The 22,714-nt window shown below is 47.3% G+C and overlaps 1 protein-coding gene across 1 annotated transcript in view; it reads right to left on the bottom strand.

Annotated features, from left to right (window-relative positions):
• ADAMTS16 (ADAM metallopeptidase with thrombospondin type 1 motif 16) overlaps positions 1–22,714 on the bottom strand; it is a 161,300-nt gene that overhangs the window by 46,115 nt on the left and 92,471 nt on the right. The window contains exons 17-18 of the mRNA XM_037015523.2: positions 22,129–22,267; positions 3,522–3,648 (exon numbers count right to left, since the gene is read on the bottom strand). Coding sequence (XP_036871418.2) covers positions 3,522–3,648; positions 22,129–22,267 — 266 coding nt within the window. The remainder of the gene's footprint in view (positions 1–3,521; positions 3,649–22,128; positions 22,268–22,714) is intronic.

Below are 22,714 nucleotides of genomic sequence, written 5' to 3' on the forward strand. Positions count from 1 at the left end.
GCATCCAGGTGTGTGTAAGCTGAAATAGTGAGGACGGTGGCCAGCATGGGGTGTCAGGGCACGAGGTTTCACAGGTGCGGCCCAGCAGAATTAGGGGAGCTGCCTGCTGCACCCATGGAGATGTCACAGCCAGGGCAGAACCCAGAGGCTGCACTTCCCTCTCCCAGGGAGTCTGAGCTGGTAGGCAGGGGGCAGGTGGGGAGGGTCCCCTGGAGGCCACCACGGGCAGCGCCCTCCGTCCTGTGGCTCCACAGCCCTGCGGTGGCTCACCCACATGGCAGGAGCTGGCTCCCTGAGGCCACCCTGCTGCAGCCCATGGAGCAGTGAGGAAATGGGGGCAACAGGGCCTTCCTGGGACCTCAGAAGGCACCAGCTGGGAGGGAGGATGGGGAGCACCACGCTGGATATGCAGTGTGTATACACGGGTGTGTGAGTGTGTGCATGGGCATGCGTGATTGTGTGCATGTGTGCATCAGGTTAACAGATAAAATTAACAAAGACAAGTAGCAGAAGCTGGCCGTGGAGGCTATGTCCTGGTGGCTACTGCTGGTGGCAGGAGTGGGATACTTGGGCAGGGAGGAGCAGGCTGGGGGCAGAGAGGCAGGACTGCCCATGAGGAGGTCAGCATTACCAAAGCCGCCCATAGCTGGCTGTGGCGCCTGAGCTCCTGATGGGACCTTAGCTTCTAAAGTCTTGACACGTCAAGAACAGGAAAACATACAGCCTCTAGCGGGTGGCACTTTAGATGGTACACAATGCAGGCCAATTCACAGGGCTTAAAACATACCAGGGGACAGCAGAGAGAAGTGGTGATATCTGAGCAGCATCTTGTTTCTCAACAGCAGCACCCAAATAACATGGGCCGGGCTCACCTACACACCCTCCCCAAGAGAGCAGGGTCCCAGAGCTTCCTGTTCAGGGCACGTGACTGCATATCTCTCTCTCTCATCTCGCAGAGGAGGAATCTGAGGCCAAAGAGGGTAAGCCACCTTCCCATGGCCACACCACAAGCCCGGAGAGCTTGTACCCAGCACAGGGAAGCCTGGTTCATCTAGGGACTCCATAAGCGCTCGTCGAGGGCCCACGCCTGCTGGGGACAGCCTCATCTTTATCAGCGGGCAAATCCCAGGTCAGACCCTCATCAGAAGTATGAAAATGCTTTACAAGGAATGAAGATTTATCTAAACAGACACAATTGCTGGTGATGAGTCAAGCATGGCTGTTGTGGGCTATTTCTATTACTGAAATTGAATAACCTTAAATGGTCTCTAGCGGAAAGAATTCTGACATACTTACAATGGGACCAGAGAGCACAGAAGCAGTGGGCCGTCAGGAGCAGTGCTGAGCTGGCAGCAGTGGGAATCCCCCTGAACGCTCTGCCTAAGGTCTCCCCCAAGAGGAAGGTCTGCCAACTTCACCTGGGGGAGCCCCACAGGGGAGGGGAGCCCCTGGCCTTGTGCCCGCGCGGCCAAGCCGGGTTGTCCAGGGAATGTACCTGCTGCTCACACCCACGGCCACCTCTGCTCCCTCGGGCACCAGCCTCTCCTTCTTCATGGTCTGAGTCCTGCATGGCTTACAAGCAGGGGGGCCTACTCAGGGTTCCCAACTCTCAGTTCACATCAGAGTTATGGGAGGCTTAAAATCACAGAGCTCCAGAGTTGGTGACTTGGTCCCCGGCTGGGGTCAGTTTTCTCTAGCGTTCACTGTACACGAGCCCCTCTGAGCAGACCCAGGCCGACTGCACAATCTGGGGGAATGATTTCAGGCAACCACTAGGTTTTCCCAACTATCCTGAGCTTTAACATTCTGATGGATTTACGTTCCCATGTAACTTCTAAGTCCAGTTTCTCCTGTACATAGAAGTCACACACACATACACACACACACTACTTAGTCTTAGTTAGTGAGGTTTTTCTACTTGGTGGCACAGTTAGCTAGGTGCCTGAGGTGTCCTAGATGGCTCTGCCTTAGCAAGGACTCAGGATGACATAGACAGAGCACCTCAGGGCATGCAGAGGCACTCCTGACACCCATGTTTGTAAAGTGATGAGGTTCCCTGGAGATCCATGCCCAGAGGTGGCAGCGATGTCAGTGCTGTCACCTGAACACAGGTGCAGAACTGGCTGTCCAGGGAGAAGGGGCTGAGTTGGCACACCAACTCTGCGGGAGGCCAGGGAGCTCTGGCTACTTGGCCCCCACTCCCTTCAAATGGGAGGAACGTTCTTGCGGACAACGGTGACGCACTAGAGCCTCCGTCAGCCGACCACTGGGTTCATCTAAACTATCCTGGACTGCGTGCACTCGGTATGTTGCTTCGGGCACAGAATGAGCCCCCAGCGGGCTGGTTCCTGCCATCCAGCTCAGCTAGGTGTGTGGGCTGGCTGCAGGCCCCCTGACAGATGTGAGGTGCATACCAGGGTGAACATCAATTCCAGGAGCCCTGTTCAGTGACAGGAAGAATCCCCAGGTGGAGGCCCAATGCCTCAGGGCTGTGATCCACCAGGGACTAAAATCCTTACAACAGTTTTGACTGGCATCTCTCTCCATAGGGGGCTGCTAGGTCTGGTGGTGGAGGAACCCCACTAGGCAGGAACAGGGGCTTTGTGAGGTAGTGGGTCCCCAGCCCCAGAGGGGACAGGTGGACAGGATCATCACAGAGGTCCCCCTCTCACTGTGGTGGGAGGAAAGGTCCAGCCTCTTAAATGCTGTAAGTGGCCCCCATCTCCATCCTGGGCAAGTGACCAAGACCCGCCTGGCTCAGGGAAGAGGAGACATAGTACCTTAGGTTCCCTGTGTTGGCCTGTTTCTTGGAAAAGCATCCACTTTGTGCTTTGGGGGCACAGTTCAGCCAACCCGAGATAAACTTGCCAGCTATTGTGGCTCTTTAAAGTCAAGACATTTGAAATCATCTTGTATTGTGTCTGGTGTCTCAGCTGTCTGAAGGGTGCAGGTGGAGCTGGATTTTCATTCCACAAATGTCACTCGGACGAGGTTCCCAACCCCTCTGTGCTGCATCCCCAGTAAAGATGAAGCAAGGGAGAACCAGCGGGACTAAAGGTGTGCCTGGGGCATGAAGGCTGATGCTGGCCAGCCAGACACCCACCTCCTCGGGGTCCTTCCTGGCCACCGTCTCAGGGAACCTGAGCTTTACTGAGAAATGCTGAGGGGCAGTGGCACTGAGGACAGAACCCAGGCTTTCTGCATGCTGTTCCACACATGTGCATGCGTGCACCCAGCAACCCAGACTCTCTTACCAGCTAGGCAGGCCAGTGAGTAGAATCTACCAGGTCTCACTCAGTAAGAAAAGCTAAGGTGAAGGGACGTGTATCACCAGAGAGCGCTATCACTCCTGCAGCCTACTGAGGAACTTCTACCTGCATTCACAAGACTTGCCACACTAGTTCCTGCACAAACACGACAGTAGTTAGCATTTCCATTCTCCAGACTGCGGAGCTACAAGGACTCACCAAGTGTACGTGCAAAACCATGGAACCTGTTGGGGTGGCCATGGCAGGTCTCACCTGGGAGGACAGGCAGACACTTTGCAGGGCACCACCCCTGTGGCAGGCTGTGTGCTGGGGCTGCAGAATGAGCTGTTCACTGGAAACTGCAGGTCCTGGTAGCAGCCTTCTCTCGTGGTCATGTGCCCTGGATGGAAAGGGGAAACACATCACACACTGACCAGCATGCCCCCTGGGAAAAGGCAGATGAAGAGCGAATGAAATCTTTTAAAAAATCCTTCCCATATTTATATGTCTTTGTGTTAATGCCCAATTGGCCAACTTTCGATATTCAACATTTCTGACCTGTCTTCATGATTTTCATTGGTGAATTTCATCAGTTCTAAGAGGAGTGCTTTCCCCCTACATTTTAACACCTTTAAAACCAACACGTCTTGCAACTGATGCCAGCAAACATTTGACGAAACATACTAGTTCTACTCTTTCCAGAGCTGGGAACACCAGTCATCTCTCAAAATGAGCACAGCATTAACTATGCCTGACTTGTGTTTCCATTTGAGAGGTCACTTTAGGGAGAGATCAGTAATAAACCAGAAAGATAGACAAAGTGATAATAAACTATTTATTACCAGAGAAGTCACAGAATTAAATATGCCCACATCATAAACTGAACAGCAAACTTTTCACAATAATGACTTGGGTGTTGCATCAAATGAGGTCAATGGCCATAAAAGCTGTGTGCGTTCTCAGCCTCCATTCACAGCCCCCATGCTATTTAAGATTTTGTGGATGTGCCTAAATTTGTTCAGTATTCCATTCATGAAATTCACTATGAAAGGTACTATTACTTCCATGAGGCCTCTAGAGGGGCCAGAGTCATGCGGGGCAGGAAGTAGAATGGTGGGAGCTGGGGGCTGGGAGATGGGGAGCGGGAGCTGGTGTTTGAGGGGGACAGTGCTTCAATCCGGGACGCAGCTGTGAGAATGTGCTTAATGCACCTGAGCTGTGCACTCCAAAGTGGAAGAAACGGTCAACCTTCAGTCGTGTATGTAGCACCAGAACACAAAAAGCACTCTAGGTACATACATTTTGAAGGATGGTATTAAAGAGTTCATTTAGTGGAGAGGAAAAATAATAATAAAAAAGAACCAAACTTGTGTTGATATAAAATTAACACAATCAAAATGTATTACATTTAAAAAGGATTTCATCACTGTGCTTGGGAAATCCAACGGCGTCATGTTGTTTGTGCAGCCCATCTTCTCCTGCATTGGCAGCCCAAGCCCTTGCACGGCTCAGAGTGGCGCCTTGCACCCAGATTGGTCCCCACCATCTGGCAGATCACCAGAGCAGGGACCAGACCAGAGAAATGGTTTCAGAGAAGCCAAGCAGCAGGCTGCAGATGCCGGGCCCAGAGATTGCCAACAGTCAGCACCAAGGGAGCCAATCCTTGTTTAGGTACAGAAACTGCAGATCTGTAAAGCACACCCTGGATGTGAGTTTGACCCTTTGGCTTCGCTTTGCCGAAAGGAGTAAGGTAAGTCAGCGCGGGAAGTCCAGTTCTCTCGTAAGCTGATGGAAGGTCCAAAGCCGGAGGCTCTCAAAAGCATGCAGGTGTGGGGAAGACATTATATGGTGAATCTAAGGGCAAGGTTTAGTTAATAAATACGTGTCATCCCTTGAAACAGACTTCTGGAGGGCAGAAAGCATGTGCCCTCTGTAATCTCTGTAGCTTGTGTGGATTAATTTGCCCTCCAGTTAAGCCATTTTTTTGTTTTTGTTTTTTAATTTTTCATTAGGGTATGATTGATATACACTCTTACGAAACTTTCACATGAAAAAACAATGTGGTTACTACATTTACCCATATTATCAAGTCCCCACCCAAACCCCAATGCAGTCACTGTCCATCAGTGCCACAAGATGCCAGAGATCCACTAGGTGCCTTCTCTGTGCTACACTGTTCTCCCTGTGACCCCCCAACACCATGTGTACTAAACATAATATCCCTCAGTCTCCTTCTCCCTCCCTCCCCACCCGCCCTCCCACACCCCTCCCCTTTGGTAACCACTAGTTCATTCTTGGAGTCTCTGAATCTGCTGCCATTTTGTTCCATCAGTTTTGCCTCATTGTTGCACTCTACAAATGAGGGAAATCATCTGGCACTTGTCTTTCTCCACCTGGCTTATTTTACTGAGCATAATGTCCTCCAGCTCCATCCATGTTGTTGCAAATGGTAGGATTTGTTTCTTTCTTATGGCTGAATAGTATTCTGTTGTGTATATGTAACACATCTTCTTTATCCATTCATCTACTAATGGACACTTAGGTTGCTTCCATATCTTGGCTATTGTAAAAATTGCTGCAATACACATAGGGGTGCATATGTCTTTTTGAATTTGAGAAATTGTATTCTTTGGGTATATTACAAGAAGTGGGATTCTAGGGTCAAATGGTATTTCTATTTTTAGTTTTTTGAGGAACCTCCATATTGCTTTCCACAATGGTTGAACTAGCTTACATTCCCACCAACAGTGTAGGAGGGTTCCCCCTTCTCCGCATCCTTGCCAGCATTTGTTATTCTTAGTCTTTTCGATGCTGGCCATCCTTACTGGTGTGAGATGATTTCTCATTGTGGTTTTAATTTGCATTTCCCTGATGGTTAGTGATGTGGAGCATCTTCTCATGTGCCTGTTGGCCATCTGAATTTCTTCTTTGGAGAACTGTCTCTTCATATCCTCTGCCCATTTGTTAATTGGGTTATTTGCTTTTTGGGTGTTGAGGCGTGTAAGTTCTTTTATATTTTGTCTGTTAACCCCTTGTCAGATACGTCATTTACAAATATATTCTCCCATACTGTAGGATGCCTTTTTGTTCTGCTGATGAACTTTAGCTGTTTTTGACCTATTGGCCAGTTTCATTATATTCAGTAACTTCTAAGGGCAACTCTTAGACAAAAAGTCATTAAAATAGAGATATATTCTCATCTTTATACATTACTTAGGGCAGTTCTGAAGGCTCAGCCAAGTATCAGTGAAGAGATAAAATTGGAATCAATGTTTTATAAGCCCACTTTTCCACTTGCTAACAAGACGTAAAATTAGAAAAAAGAAACACATGCATGTTTAAAGTTTTTCTGCTGAGAATCTTATGGATTCTCTTAAATCAGTCAAGATTACCATAGTGACCCAATTTACATGGGGCCATACTGGGCAACAGTTCAATTTACTAAAACTGTTAGAGGTCACTGTAATGAATGGAGAAAAAAATAATGTTTCCTCTCTACTTACATCTTGATTTAAAAGTTCATTTTTTAATTCTTTAACCAAAATCATGGTTTTTCAAGAAGTGTGAATTGATAAATAATGGCTTCAGTGTGGTTTTCTGTTTTTAAATTAAAGACATATGAAAATCAGTCCTTTGCTCATCTCAACAATGAATCAGGCCTTAATGATCACTCATGGTTCTGAGCAAGATATAAGCTCTCCATTAAGCAAACAACAAACTTGTTTTTGCGTTGAAATAGAACAAATTTACTTTATCAAAGCACTAAGTTTTCTTTCTTACCAGAGACATCTGGTTGGCCCCCTCTTGATTACCTCATTGTATCCAGGTTCCTAAACCTTTACCTATTAATTGGATAAGAGGGAAATCTGGATCTAATGGTCCATGTAATAACTTGGAACAATATACTAGGAAATACATAACCTAAAGGAAAATACTGGGTTTGTCCAAGGTGTATGAGAGTTCTGACTCTGCCAGCTATTTCTTAGCTGGTGACCATTAAGACCTTTCATTTTTTCTCATGGGGACACACTTGGCACCTTAGACACCATTATTTATTGTGTAGCACAGTCACATATATGGCAAGGCTTTTAGCATCCCTGGATTCCCTACCCACTAAATGCCAACAGAAACCCACCCCAATACTTGTGGCTGCTAAGATGTCTGCACACATTTCCAAATGTCCCTTACGAGGGCCACTGCCATCTTGGGTTGACAGACCATTAGCAGGTAAAGAAGAAAGCCTGTGGTTGGGAAAAGAAAGAGGGACTGTGATATGCTGCCCTGGGATTTTTAGTGCCTAGCGGGAAACAGGAAGGCAGGTAGTCAGCAGGCTCACAACAAAATTCCTGTGAGAAAGTAACAATGATGGAAATGGCATGAAAGGGAATTTGTGGCAGGCAGCTAAAAATTACAGTTGAGGAAATTTCACTTCAGAAAGTTTTAAATACTTATACTGATAAATAAGAATGGAAGTAGGTGAACCTATTATCTAAGTGAGATGTTTGAAAAGAGAATAGCTCAAGGAAGCCGGAAAAAGGAATTGCTACAGACTGAAACGGGTCAGTTTGTTATAACATGAACATGTCAATATATCTGAATAGAGACACAAATTTGAAGAAGCTAATATGTGAGAAAAGGAGAAAAGGTACATCTAAGAGCTGCGTTTCTGGAGGGAGGGACTGTGATCTCCCGTCGGTGAGGCTCTCCCTTAGATCCCACCAGTGTGAGCATGAGCACAGGATGCAGAAGGCAGGAGAGAGGTAGGGCCGTATCGGCTCTTCCCCAGTGGCATGTACAAGCCTGGGCTTTGGCATGTGAGAGGTTTGCAGTAATGCAGGCATTTTTCCAGGAATCCCCTATTCCAGTACCAGCTCAGCTCTATTGTCCCCAGTAGTTTCTGCAATGTTCTTCTATAGCTTCCTAGTTCCTTAATAGCCCAGAGACTCAGAGCTAAAGAAAGGGGTTCCTCTCTGACCTTTACTCTTTGCAACCTTTCCAAATTACTTGTAAAAAATGATCCTCTATATTAAATACTGTCCTGCTTAAAATACCTAAAGTGGTTTCTGTTTTCCCAGCTAAAAACCATCACTGATACCCTAACTTAATGAAGAAAATAAGAAGTAAGCACAAATATACAACATGAGAAATGACAATAAGAAAATATCCATATTTAGAAGAGATAGTGATGATGTAATGAGCGTACGCTGTTCAAATATATAAACATAACATCCAAAATCCTATAGAAAAAGATGGTTTCTAATTAACAAAACTAACCACAGAAGAGATAAGCTATGTAGTCTAATTACCATACTAAATATAAAAATTTATCAAAGACTGAACTCCTGAAAAAGCAATAGATTGAGATGCTGCAAATAAATTCTACCAAACATAAAGGAATAGGTAATAGCAATGCTATTTAAATTGTTCTGGAGTATAAAAAATAAGAAAAGGTTCCAACATTTAAAAAAATGGTACATTTTAGCACACAAAAGAAAGTCCTAGCTCAATAATACTTAGAAATATTAACCTAAAAATAAGGAATACATTAAGAGAGGACATAATCAAGTAGCACATTGAAAAAAACTACATCATCAGATGTCAGCTCATAGGAATATAAGGATGATTCAGTATTAGGACAATTGGTTAATATATTGCACCATTTTAACAGATTAAAGAACACACCTAAGCTTCATCATATATGCGATAATGTTCATCCTTTGATGAATTTAGCCTCCATTTGGGCAAAAGTGTTAATAAAATTGACAACAGATGAATGTTTGTTTTCATCAACATATTTGTATATTTATATGAGTGTATATATGTGAGTATCTATACTTATGTTTCTAGACAGACACAGAAATAGACATTTGTATGCTTATTTAAACCTAGAAGCCAGCATTTTGGAAAACACTAGAAATATTCCATTAAGGGAAGGAATAATGAAAGAGCTTTGATTGTTACCACTTCAGTTAAGATTATTTTGGAGATAGTGACTCATGCAGTTGGACAAGATAAGAGAATAAGGATGTAAACATTGTGGCAGGAGAAAAACCTCAGGTTGTGTGATTATACATGCAGAACACTCAAGACAACAGACATGCAGATGACTCTGTTGAATTGTTGGAGGTGGGCAGAAGACAGAGCTGAATTTAGGTAGACCAGAGATGTCCTGTAGCTGAGATGGTGTGAAGTTGTCCTGATGGGGGCCACCCAAGTGCATATCCAGCAGGGTATTCCCGGTGTGAAAATGACAGGAACACAAGTACATTTCAGGAGATATAAAACCCCCAGGGGGAGGGTTGACTGGGAGGATGGGAAGAGAGACCAGCACTCTAGGGACAAGATGGAGCAGCAGGCCCTGGTTTTGTTACACACTTGCAATTAGGGAAGGTGAGAGGCAGAGCCACTGACAAGAACATGATCATGGACATCAAGTGCAGAGGAAGCTTTGAGACATGGGTGGTAAACGATTGAGTGGTGTGGGAGGCCAAGGCAGTGAGGGCTGAGAAAGGGCCTGTGGCTCTGGGCACTGGATGGCAGCCATGCCTGGGGGTGGCCTCAAAGATGAGACCAGCAGAAAAAAATACTGAAGCAGCAGGGGTAGCTAGTAGGTGGCTGTAGATGGGAACAGAACAGGAAATGGAGATTATTCCCATGCAAAAGTTATGCAATAGAAGGCAAGAGAGGAGAGGAAAATGGCGAGGGAATGCAGGAAGAGTTCATTTGAGATTGAGGCTTGGGCATGTTTAGGGGAAAAGAACAGGAGCGGGAGAAGAATGACCTTGAGAGAGGAAGGGCATATCTGGTGGTGGGAAATCTAGGTAATAGGGTCAAGAGTACCAGTGGAGTATTCCACTGGGAAAGAAGGGGCATCTTCTGTGGAGCAAAGGGCACCCAAAGAATGAGCAGCAGGGATGTTAGGGTTGGTGGTACACGCTGAGGTGTCCATCTGGTGACCCTGCCTGCACAGAGGATGGCAGCTGCCTGTGCACACGCAGACTTGGGCTAGCGCAGGGGAGCACATGGACCCCACGGCAGCCACACTCCACAATGGCTCAGGCTTCCAATTTGCTTTGAGGGCAGTTACAGGGTTGTGCTTGGTGGCAATCTTCAGCAAGCAGTTGGGCTGCGGATTCTTTTAGCAGGAATTCCTTTCCTCCTGCCCAAAATTTATCAAGATTGAAATTATATGTGAGGGGCTGCTAATGGTCTCTGACTTGCATCTGGGTGTCTTCCAGTAAAATTCTTGTCTTCTCTCCTCCTACTCATCCACAAACCCTGTCTTAACTCAACTTCCGAAGGCGTACCAGCTGACCTTTGGCCATCAGTGTCTGGAACGCCATTAAACATTAGGTGCAATGGTAGTGAAGTCCTTGATATTCCTTCAGAACCAGTTCTTCCCAGGATTTCTAACACCCGGCATTCCAGAGACACCTCTGGGACTGCCTGGGACACCAGGCAGGGGGCTGGGAGTGGGTTTCCCAGAAGTCACCTCCCAGAACACAACTGCAAGTAACTTCCTGGACCAGTGGTTCTCCAACTGTGGTGTGCTTTCTAATGCCAGGGCAGCCGGGTAAAAAGCCCAGTCAGCTGGCCCACCCCACTGTTAGGGTTTCTGATTCAGGTCTGGGAGGGCCCAAGAATCTGCATTGTCAACAAATTCTTGAGCGATGTTGATGCTACTGGCCTGGGGACCCCCAAGGCCGACAGAATCTCAGGTACTTTTCCATGGGATTTCGCATGAAGGGGTCTTAGACTGGTAGGCAGCTGAGGCTCCCTATCTCCCACCTCATGGCGTGTTTATACTATGTGCCTACAAGCAAATGAAACTGTGTGTAAGGCTTTTGCAAGAGAAGGGGTCTTAGATTTTTGGGACTGACCCCTTTGAAATACCACCCCAAAAATGGAGAAAAAGTAATGTCTAAGGAAAATTTTTGGAGGTATGGAAGGATTCAGTGTTTCCAGCTTAAGTATCAGTAACGCTTGAGTACATTCGCCCAAGAATCCATACTGCCACATTAAAAATGGGCTGTTGACTCCACACACAAGGAGGAGCTCTCTGCAATAAAGGGTCTGAATAATGCAGTAGCTTGGGAAAAGCTGACAGTCTCCGGAAGGGCACACACCATGGCATGACTTGGCTGCTGACTTCCTGTTCATGACATTTATAATGAGAACTAATTCCAACATCTAGAGATCCGGGCCTTCCTGAGCACGGCCGTTCTGACCTGCTGATATCACTACAGTCTTGGTTCAAGGACTCCAGGCAGTGAGGGCGGGTGTGGGTGGGAGGAGGGCCCTCACCTGGCCTCTGACTGGCACAGTCTGCCCACCCACCCACCTGTGGGCACCCTCCCTGCCCCCTGCTCCTGGCCTCTGGAAGGTCAAGCATGGAGAGCCTGAAGGGTACCCAAGGAAGGCGTGAGCCAGGGGCCAAGTGGAGGTTTCTTTTCATCAATGCTACAATTATTGATTGACACAAAGATCAAAGTAGGAAGCACGTCAGAGACCCCCATAAAACACACATCTGTGTGCCCACACCCACACGCACACAGAAGGGTCATAGAGGGTGGTGGGTGGATTTAAGTCCCCACCTCAGACTCCCAACCGCACTGTCCCCCAATCAGGCCTGGCCTGCAGGTGGGCTGTCCCAGGCATCATGTCTAACCTCTCAGGGAACATGCAGGTGTCCTGGGGCCTGGCTATGGGGCACTGCTTCAGGCTCAGCTGCAGGAAACTGTTCTTCATGGATCATGCTGGCTGCGGGGAATCACGTGATGGCAGAAGGTGTTTGTGGGGCTGGAGGACCTCAAAGTCTGAGCCCCTTGGCTCAGCCAAGAGCACCCCTATGTCTCCTTCTGTACCCTGATCCTGTCCCTCCCTTCTGCCTGCTTCCTGTCTGGTTCGTTCCCTCTGGGGCTCCCCAATACGCAGTCTTTTCTGCAGGCTATTCATTCATCATGTTCCGTTCACCTGTATTTCAAACACCCAGTGAACTCACCTGCAGGGAAAATGGTGAGAACTAAAAATGAAGCGAAAAAACTACCCTTATGTTTGTATATAATGTCCCTGTCTTTTTTTCAAAGGTTTTTCTTGGGTCCTTAATCAGAGACTTTTGCTTACCACATGCATATAATCTGCATACTCAAGATCTTGGGTTCAGTCTTCATCTAGGCCTACAGTACTAAGTTCTTGGGAGAGGGCAGGTGTTACAGCCTGCCATTGTGCAGGACTGGCCAAGATGTCAGCCTGTTAGGAGAACGGGAAGATAAAAATCTTACATAAAACGGGTTTTGGAGCAGCAAATGGAATGATGGTCTGGGGCACTGAGCCTGTGGCAAAGGCTCTCCAATATCAGGACGCCTGAACTGGCAACACGGACAGGATTCTGTGCTTCTATTACAGTCCAGGGGCTTGGACTAAACTTTGGCTGATGGCCTGAGCCAGCAGGAAAGAGGCAGGCTCCATTCAGGAAGCTGAGAAATCAGAAGACGTTTTACAGGCTGGCATCTCTCCATCTTCTTTGAAATGCTGTATGAAAACCTAACTCATCTGTTACCCAGACTGGAGCTTCCTGCAGCACCTGCACACTACCCGTAAGCTGCCCAATGTCCTGCCCACTGGCCCTTGCCACATCACAGCAGGAGGATGGCAGGCCATTCTCGACCACTCGGCTGCAGTGGCAATGAGCCTGCCCACCTGCAGACACACAGGCACACGCACGCACCTCCCCAAGTGCGCATGTATGCATGTACCCAGGCCTTCCCACACATGCAGAAACACACACTACTTTGAAGAGGGTAGCACGACCCAAAGTTGGGAGGAATGTGTTCATCGTCCCAGCTCTGGTGCCATAGGAGTAATAAGATTATTATGTAATTCCCTTCTGCTTCAAGTTTATAACCTAAACTGCCCAGTTTCTTAGCAAAGCTCTAACATTAACAGAAAAGAACAGAAATGGACATTTGTTTGGCCAGACAAAGTGTTAAGACCATACAAGTATAATCTCATCTGTTTCTTACAGGGACTGTCATGGCCCATGGCCCTGTTATCCTCACTCACAGGTGGGTGTAGTAAGGCTTACGTAGCTCATAAGGTTACACATTTTTAAGAGACAGGGCCACGACTCAACCCCTGGCAGTCTGGTAAAAAACCCCGCACTGCATATTACAGCTCCCCTTGGCAGGACAGGTCACCTCCTGGCTCCATCTTTCTATCCAGTGTAACATACAGATGTAGAAATTTTAACCCCTTGTTTGATTCTGTCCAACAGGCAGATTTGGAACATTTTCTATTTCAGAACTCTTCATATAGTAGAGGACACTTCCTTAAACTGTATTTCTGTGGGAGTACCTGGAAGGAAAGAAGCTCAAGTTCCAAGTGGTGAAGGTCACTTCTGGGTGCCCCTCCCCTCCCTGCATCAGAAGCAGTAGGGAGAGTGGCATGGGGGAGCCCGGAGAGGCTGCCACCACGAGGGGTGTGCATTCCTGGCTGACAGTGACCAGACCCTACATCGCCCTTTTCATAAAGGGTCTTTGCTTACTTATAATTAAAAAAGTGACTGACATCCTGCAATTTTCCATCCAACTAACACAGTGCCTAGTATGTGTCAGGCACTGTGTTAGATCTGAAGACATAGCAGCTAATAAAAAACAGCAAATATCTCCAACCAACTGCTACCCAAGACCGCTCCATGGCTGTCACAGAACCTAAGACCACAGAGTCGGCGAATAGCAACAACAGATGCACATCAAGGGTAACTGAGTCATGCAGACAAATATCCTGGCTGAGGACACAGAGTGGTGCTGCTTAGGGGTGGCCAGGACCTCCCCCTGCTGTCAGAGGGTCGGTGAGCACAGTACAGCAAAGACAAGCTGAAGTTGTAAGGGACACAGACGGTGGTTACGCAGCTCCCTTCCTCCGGCCCAGGAAAGAGCCCAAAGCAGTGAGATGGCTTATAGTATGGAAGCAGTACAGGAAATTATCAAAACCACAGCAAGGGAAGCAAATCAAGATAGTGCTCAATACAGCAGGACACTGGAATGATGAGATGGGTAGTCGCAGGGCACAAATTCTTTTATCTGCAGGGCAGTTTGTCCTTCCCACACAATTAAAGTGCCCAGACCCTGGGCAATCTGCACAGACTGATTTGGGAGTTTATGTAAAGCTCCCCTTGAGTCACACTCCACCTCCATTCCTGCATTTTCAAAAGCTGAATCACAAGAGACGTCTCACCATATTTTTTCACCACGATGAAGTCAGATCATGAATAAAGGAGGAAAGGCAGGTGCGGGGCTGCCGGCCCTGCCTTACTGGCTACGTGCTGTGAGCCTGCAGGCTGGGCTCCTCACTGCAAGGGCTCTCTGTCCACGTGCACACAGAGGCATGAACAAGACACTACCCACCAGGTGCCTTCTGCATGCGCCAGGGATGGCCAAATCCTAGACTACTAAATTGAGATGGCAGGGCTCAACTAGATGCTCCCTTTACGAAGGGATCCTTAACAACCCTCAGAAGCGTTCAGACATCACGGGGGCGACGGTGCACGGCTGCGCCCCCATCGCAGGTGAGCGCTCTCACTGAAGCACACCCTGGCCAGGCTGGGAGTTAGTCGCCTGTTGACACAAGGACACTGCAAACACGCCTGACTTTGGATCTCTAATTCAGTCATAGCATTTCCCAAAAGGCAGCATTTTCACAGGGAACCAGCCTGGTGAGGTCGGGCACTGTGCTTTTAGCCCCACACTGAAAAGACCCAGGATCTCAGTGCTCTGCATGCACAGAGGAATGCCTTTTGGAGACCAGATGTGTTTGCAGGCAGTAGGGAAGCTTGAGATGTTAATTTAAAATTCATTCCCCAGCTCATATAAACAAGGATAAATGTGAAAGTGAATTTAAATGTTTCTTCCTTTGACTGAAAATATTTGAATATTCTGAGAAAATAAAAATACACTTAGCCATATGCCCAATGGTATGCAGGGTTTCTTGATTCTATTTTTACAGTAGGTTGCAAATATGTTTTCATATAAGTTTTATGTAAATAGGGTTTCCTCAGCCATCTAGCTGAACATTTATGGAGACCCTGGTATTATTTCTCTGGCTGAGGGCACACCTGGGAAGCAATTTATCAACATTGCTTACAATCACTCAACTATTTGTCAAAAAGAAAAATCACAAAGTCCGCAAGAAGAATGTCAGAATCAAGCTGGCCAACTTTCTAAAATGATCCATGTTAACAGGCAAGAGAGGAGAAGAGTATGGAATTCAAAGGACAGAGTAAGAAAGCCTAGAGAACAGTCCTGCAGCTGTGGGAAGCCCAAAGCTGAGCCCTGGCCATGCAAGGTGGTGAGTTTATGAGCATGTGATCAGGCCCTACATCTATCTTTTTACAGAAACCAGCTCTAGCCAGTTCTTTGGAAGTCACTTAGAAATCTTTGTATTTTGCCAAAGTATCTGGAAGAGGAGAATTCAGTCTTAAGACTATGATTTTATCAAATAATCTCCAAGTTTTCATTAATTCTAACTTACAGAATGAATTCCAGCTGTTGTCAAAAGCTTTAGCCTTCATTTATAAGGGAAAAGAAACCAATCATTTAGCAAAACTACACAGAAAACTGGAAAGTATTCCACAGATGAATGCATGCGGTCTCATGAAAAGCATGTATCATTTCTATGGCAAGTGTCAGATAATTACAGACATGTAGTGCATGAGCTGCAAAGAACCTTGAAATGGGAAGGGGAAGCATCACTCCAGGAGACCAGACTCCTGGGATTTGCTCAGAGTCTAAATGATCCCCAGGTGCATTTCAGAGACAGCCTTGCCTGGACGATCACACCAAGCGTATGACATCCTAACATGTTCTAGAGCTTGGAGGGTCCCTCATGGATGGCCGTGACAGCCTCATACATCTGTTCTGCTTGACGAGGAGCAGGCCCAACCCTGATTTCCCTGAGTGCCAATCTTTCAGACCGACAGAGGGATGTGCCAGTCCTCTTGCTGTAGGTGGCTGTTAGCATCATTATGGTTCAGTTTGGCTAACAGAGAAGCGGGCACCAGAACTGGAAACCACCTGCACACTCACCCCAGCCAGAATGGCGTGCCCACGTGCAGGCGATGTGAGTGGACTGGGTCCAGGACGGACACCTGGACCTGGTGCCCCTGAGGAGGGGGCCTTTGCCAGAACTGGGGAGACTGGGAGTGGGGAAGGATTCCTGCTTCTTGGGAAGAGACTGGATTTGGCATTTTCCCTGGACCTCTGAGCGTGTGTGAAGGAACAGGCGGGGTGATGTCTCACAGCCCAGGGCCCCTCGGGAGAAAGCACTTCCCCCTCCAGGAGGTGAACCTTCGTGCATTTCTCCTCTGCTTCCTCAGGCAAGGGAACTAAAGAGGGTGATGCATTTTGTCATTTATCAGGACCCAGAAGGACAAGGTCAGTCAACTCTTAGGTAAAGTGTCAAAAAGGAAAATGTCCACTTTCTCTAAGATTGAGAATATTTCAGCAAGCAAAGTAAGGATGGGGAAGATCTCATTTGAAGCAGTTCCTATGAAAAAGATGGGGATTTTAGTCACTTAGATAAGTAATATGACCCAAAAGGCACCAGCACTATGCAAACACTGTCTCAGTCACACAACTCCGACTGCGGCAGCAGTGCTGTGCCAGGAGCCACCTACCACAGCATGCTGACCTCTCTGTGCCACATCCCCAGTCCTGAGGTCTCACAGGCCTTTGCACATGACATGGTTTATAATCTCCCATTGTCTGTACATGCATGTGGGTGCTCCCCTCTCCAGACTGCATATGGTTTTGAGGACAGGGCCAGTACATGTCATTATTCTTAGCAGACTCAGAACTCAGCAGAATGCCTTGCACCTTTGGGGAAGAGGTGCTGGACTGAGATACTTGGTTCCTCGGCTGAGATGCACACAGGTACCACATGCCAACCAGCCGCAATGCTTAAACGTTGCTAAACATGCTTCACGTGAAGGGACAGTGCTATTAGTATTTCACTGTTTAATTTGCAGAGAGAGAGAATTAACCAAAAGTCTCTGTATCCTCCCATGTGGCTTTAGGAAGTTTGAGGTGCAGCTCTGTAGCCACAGACGTTTGCTGACTGCACCAGTGCACGTGTGAATGGATGGCTTCGCATCCGCAGTCAGGGCAAGGCTGCTAGCGATGCCACTCGTTCTAAGCCTGATGACTAAACTAATGAAGTTTAAGCCTTAGAAATGTCTGTAGACAGTGAAGAGAATATTATTGGGAATATATAAGAGAGTTTGGTTTATAAGCCAGTTTTAAGACTTTTGAAACTGTGAATCAGATGAGTATTTTCATTTGAAAGAAAAATACCCTCAGACATTGCATGATGCACACTGGAGGTTAAAAACACAAACTACATGCCTAATTTTAATAAGCGTTTCAGTCGGAAGTGAATCAGAGGTTTGAGATTATTTGAAATACATTGAACCAACTGAATCAGAGAGTTTTTTTCAAATTGCAGCACATGTAATTTTAAGAAATGGCTGATGCATTGGCATCATAAACAAGAGTCTAACAAAGTCACTACCACGTCAAAATTCCCCGTCTTAGACACAGTCAGCTGAGCTGGCTCCTGTCCTCATAGTACTCTTGGCATCCTGTCTCTCTGTGAAAGGCCTTCCCCAACACCAGGGTCCTGGACACCCACCGAGAGTCCAGTCAAGGCACCACTGAGCATGATTATCAAAACAAAAGGCGGGTCTGTCCTAAAATGAGTAGCAAGGAAAAAGGGGCAGGGGAAGTTTGTCAGAAAAGGAGATGAAGGGCAGAACCTGCCCTGAGTCTCCCAGGAAATCTGACTTCCTCTAGCGACAGGACCCCACCGCGTAGATAAGGAAATGGGACTCTTTACATAAAAGAACCACCCCTCCTCTACTGATGCCAGCCGGCGTCTCTCGAATGGAACAAGAGGTGGGGAGTTTTACCAGTATGTGAATTCCCCGTCATTAAAGGTGTCCTTGGAGACTGGGGTTCACATGAAGGCAGCTGAGAAAAGGATGCTGTGGTAGGTCCAAACCCAGGACATTGGGAGCTCTGGGTGACTAGAGATCTTAATAGTACAGAATACACAGATACCATGAAAATGGTGCCCACATGTTCCCTTTTCCTTTGGGACGCAGGTGGAGAGCTGTTTGGTGATGCGCGGACACAGCCGCCAAGACGCGAGGGCAGCCGGTCACCTGTGACCTCCATCAGACTCGCTGGCCAAAGCATTCCTCCTCGTGGACTGGGAAATCCAGAATGGATTCATTTGTTGATCAGCCTCTGATTTCAATCCAATTGAGGCAGCTAAATATGCTACTTCCAGATGATGCAGAATTCAAATAACCTGACCTGCCTTTTAGAAGTGAGAGGTTCTGTCACCATAAAATTAATGAAGCATTTCATAAACTTAAAGGAGGCAGGGGTTTATCTCATTAGATATCATCACATGCTGACATCCAAAGTTCAGAAGGTACAGACAGTGAATTCTGACAAACTGCTTGATGGAGATTCCCACTTACAATCACTCCTGGGACCCTGGAAGCCCCCACCACAATACACACCACTGTAATACTCTGCAGGTGGCTCTGTGACTCAAGACTCTTGGGGACATTTGCAAGTCCACTAAGCATAGATCAAAAGAGATCAGACATAACGACTGAGCAAGATCAACCTTAACCTTGTAAGGTCAGAGAAGTGAAGCATGGCCTGTGCTGGGAGGTCATCTCCTCCTCGCTGACACTGCAGTCCTGCAGCCGGGGGACTGCAGCTCGCATTCGCTGGTCGGTACTCTCTCATGGAAGGAAACTGCAGGTTGAGAACATTGTGCTTCTCTGGTAGAACCATCTTTGTTAAAGAATGTGAAAGGCACTAGCCTCCGAGAAACGTGTCCCACTGGCGTTTGGCAGTGGTGGGAAGAGCATAGTGTCAGCAGACCTGTTTGCATCCAGGTCACCTGACGGGTTATCTGGGGGCACTTCCCAAACCTTCTGAGCCTCTGGTTCCTGCAGAATGAGGGAGAATGATACCGAGATCTCTGAGTCATTAATGATGATTTTGTGGAACATGCCCTTTGCAAGCCAAGACTTGAACCAGCTCTGGCTGCCTCCAAACTGTGTCGTCCTCCTGCTCTAACCCCTGTTGGAGGCTCCAGGACCATGAACGTGACAACACAGAGCAGCTCAGTGCATGATGACAATGCCTTCTGGCTTTCCTCTTGCTTGTGCAGAGGAAGGGGACACTGAGGAGAGAGAAGGGAGAGGAGGATGGGGGGCCCAGCTTAACCCCAGCCCCGCGGGACTGCAATTTTCAAGTGCCTGATCAGTCACCCTGCCTGGGAGGGGCACTCTGGTTAGACGCTGGGTCTTGACACCTAAGGCCAGGCGGGCTTCCACAGGGAAGACTCCACTGGAGCAGTAGCATCTGGGAGAGGTGGTAAAGGACCGGCAGCTGGCCCCACCTGGTTGGTGAAGTGAGAAATGCTGGTTCTCTCCCAAATTGATAACAACACACCCACTGGCTCTGCAATGCAGTTCTTCAGGCTTATGATCAGGGAATGGGTTTCGGGTTAATTACTCCTAGAAACGTCAATGTGAGAATATTCGTTGGGGATAATTATGTGATTTGCAAGGACACTTAATCATCCATTCAGTGTTTTTTGGGATTAAAAACAAGGAACTTGGTAACAGCTAAGAAAATCGAGTGTTCCTCTGCTGGCCTGACACTCAGGGAAGACATGTGTGCAGCTGTCCTAATGAAGTACAGCTGCTGATGCACTTGCCTCTTTAAAATGTGATTTGTTATGTATTTTCCACCAAATGGAAATGTACAAGGGAGGGTTCTGAAAACCACAATGTCCTTATACAAGCATAAGGCTATGTGATTCAACTGTTATTTTAATCAAACACTATTAGATAACCCTAAATAGAGATAGATACAAGCACATATATCCAGTGTAATTCTTAGAAGTATAGAAGTATAGGGGGTGGTTTAAGATCAGAAGAGAAAGGGAATGGAAACAGGTATGATTAGAAATTAATTTTCCCATGTCCCATGTAGAGGCAGATGCCTGTGACTACAGCTCAGGGCCTCATTTGTCTTAATGGAGTAGAAGGGCAGGTTACTGGAGCCCATCATCACCTGTACATCGTCCCTGTGAATTTTTTTTAGCTGCCATTAGAACTGTTTGGGTGCTGTCCTTCTGCACAGAAGGGAATCATATTTTTCCTTAGAAAGCCCTTAGTGCCAGAGCTTAAATATGATTTAAATGTTTTGCTCTCAGTTCATAATGGAAGAATTAACAGGTTAGTGTTAACTTCTCAGACTATTATGTTTCTTTATTAATCCTTCAGTTTTCCTTTATCTTATTCATCTCTTTTAGTTAGAGCAACCTTAAGAATGCATAAATTCATTTTTACTTTTCTTTTAGTCATCCATTAAATTCTTTATGCAAGTTCTCATTTTGTGTATCATTTTTTTGTTCCTTAATGTAGTACTAAATTGTTTTCTTAATTATTAAACCCTGGAATTCACAAAGCTGAAATCCATTTGTCCTTATGGAAAGTGGTCTGTTTTCTAAATATCAGACAGAATTTAGTGTTGTGTTTCTAAATTTGCAAATATTTACTCATCTCCCATTACCAGATAGCACATATTAGCTCTAGCTAAACATGTCCTTGTAGTGAATTACCTTTATCAATTTAGACATGGGCTTAAAATTCTTTTGATATTAAGGCATCCATGCCATTTACTTGTAGCCACACGGGGAGCCCCTTGGGACGAAGCCCCTCCCACTTTTCCTTACACAGAGCAGCCGGGTCCCTCGGTGGTGACCAGAGCGCAGGGATCAGACTGCGCGGGGACAGACGGGAGAACGGGAATCGGCTCACCAGGCTGAAGCAAACTAACAGGCCTGCACCCTGGGCTCCACTCAAGGCCCGAGGTAAACTCCTGACTCGTGCGTCCTTGAGGCGTCTTCCAGGAACCTAGACCCCCACCGGGTGGGCCACCTCCTGGGCACAAGCACGCAGACCCAGGACTGGGTGGGGCCCGAGGACTGCTGACTAAGGCTCCTGAAACAGCCCGTCACCGCACCACCCACAGTCAGGAGGACCGGCAAGCCGGCCACACGCCCCGTGCCCCTTCCTGTAGCTCTGCCTTTAAACCCCGCTTGCAAGCCCACGGCGAGCTGGGGACCTGGGGTGTCAGCCACCCGTGCCCCTCGCCCGGCCCCTGCTGTGAGCACTGCTTTCTCTCACTGCGTCCTGAGGCCAGCATTTGGCTTTGCTGCCCCTCGGGCAGGTGGGCCTGGTGTGCTTGGTTCGGTAACATACTGTCGTGCACGGTTCTGTTGGCTGTGCGGTTTCTTGCCATTTCCACTGCAATTCCTGAAATTCTAATCATTTGGGGGCATTCAGTATACAACTTTGTAGTGAATTTCTCCCCAGTAAATTTTTTGAACAAGACCATTTGATAAAAAATTTCATTCTGTATTACTACATTTTTTCATGCAAGCTCCTATTTCTCATCACCAGCATAATATACATAATAATTTGAGTGACTTTCACTTGAATTATTTCAAATAGCAAAACTACCTTTAAAAAACCTTAAAGTAGAGGAAAAGCAGAGACCAACTCATTGACCAAGTCTGTCAAAGCCACATGCTGACACGGATCAATGGGAGAAGGTGGTCCAGGCTTTCAAGGCCACCCAGGGCCACTGCTCCTACACTGCCACCCCCAGGCAGAAGTCCCAGGCTGCCCAGGAGGACATCCTGACGGCTATTGTGTGCAATGTGCTCCATGGCCCAGAGGTAGGCCAGCACCCCCCGGCCCCCAGGAGACACGTGACCAGGGACCTACCCCCTCCACAGGACACAGAGCACTGGGAGCGGACGACGGCCCATGTATAGCTGGGCTGGGTGCTGGGCTGCTTCTCACTGCCCAGCCGAGGCAGCGAGTATTCCCAGGCAATGCCTGGGTTCCTTCCCTGAAACAGCAGCTGCAAAACAGCAAAGGGAAAGACTTTAACAAGCTGGCAAGGATCCCGTCAGCATCAGCTAATTTGTTTTAAGTGACTAGAAACAACAATAATAACAACAAAAACTTAGTTGCAATGAAATAAACATGGTCCATTCCTGAAAAATTACATTAACTTTCCAAACAGGAATCAACTCTCCACTAGACTCAAGCACATCAAGAGAATGGGCAGACGTCCACATCCCTTGCCGTCCATCAGGGCATTCCTCCACATAGAGCCCCAAATGCCTTTGCAAGCTGACACACGGATGTGATTATTTCCCTCAGTGTTTCCTTGGCATCCCTGCAAATCCTCTCCCTCTGAGCGAACCAGAAAGCGATGCCTCAAAAGCACAGTGACACTTCCCACTGAGTCCCAAACAACCCAGGACACTCGGGTGGTCCTCATCCACGCATGGGCGAAGCTATG

This window comes from Manis javanica, chromosome 1 (assembly GCF_040802235.1).
Source record: "Manis javanica isolate MJ-LG chromosome 1, MJ_LKY, whole genome shotgun sequence".
Lineage (NCBI taxonomy): Eukaryota > Metazoa > Chordata > Mammalia > Pholidota > Manidae > Manis > Manis javanica.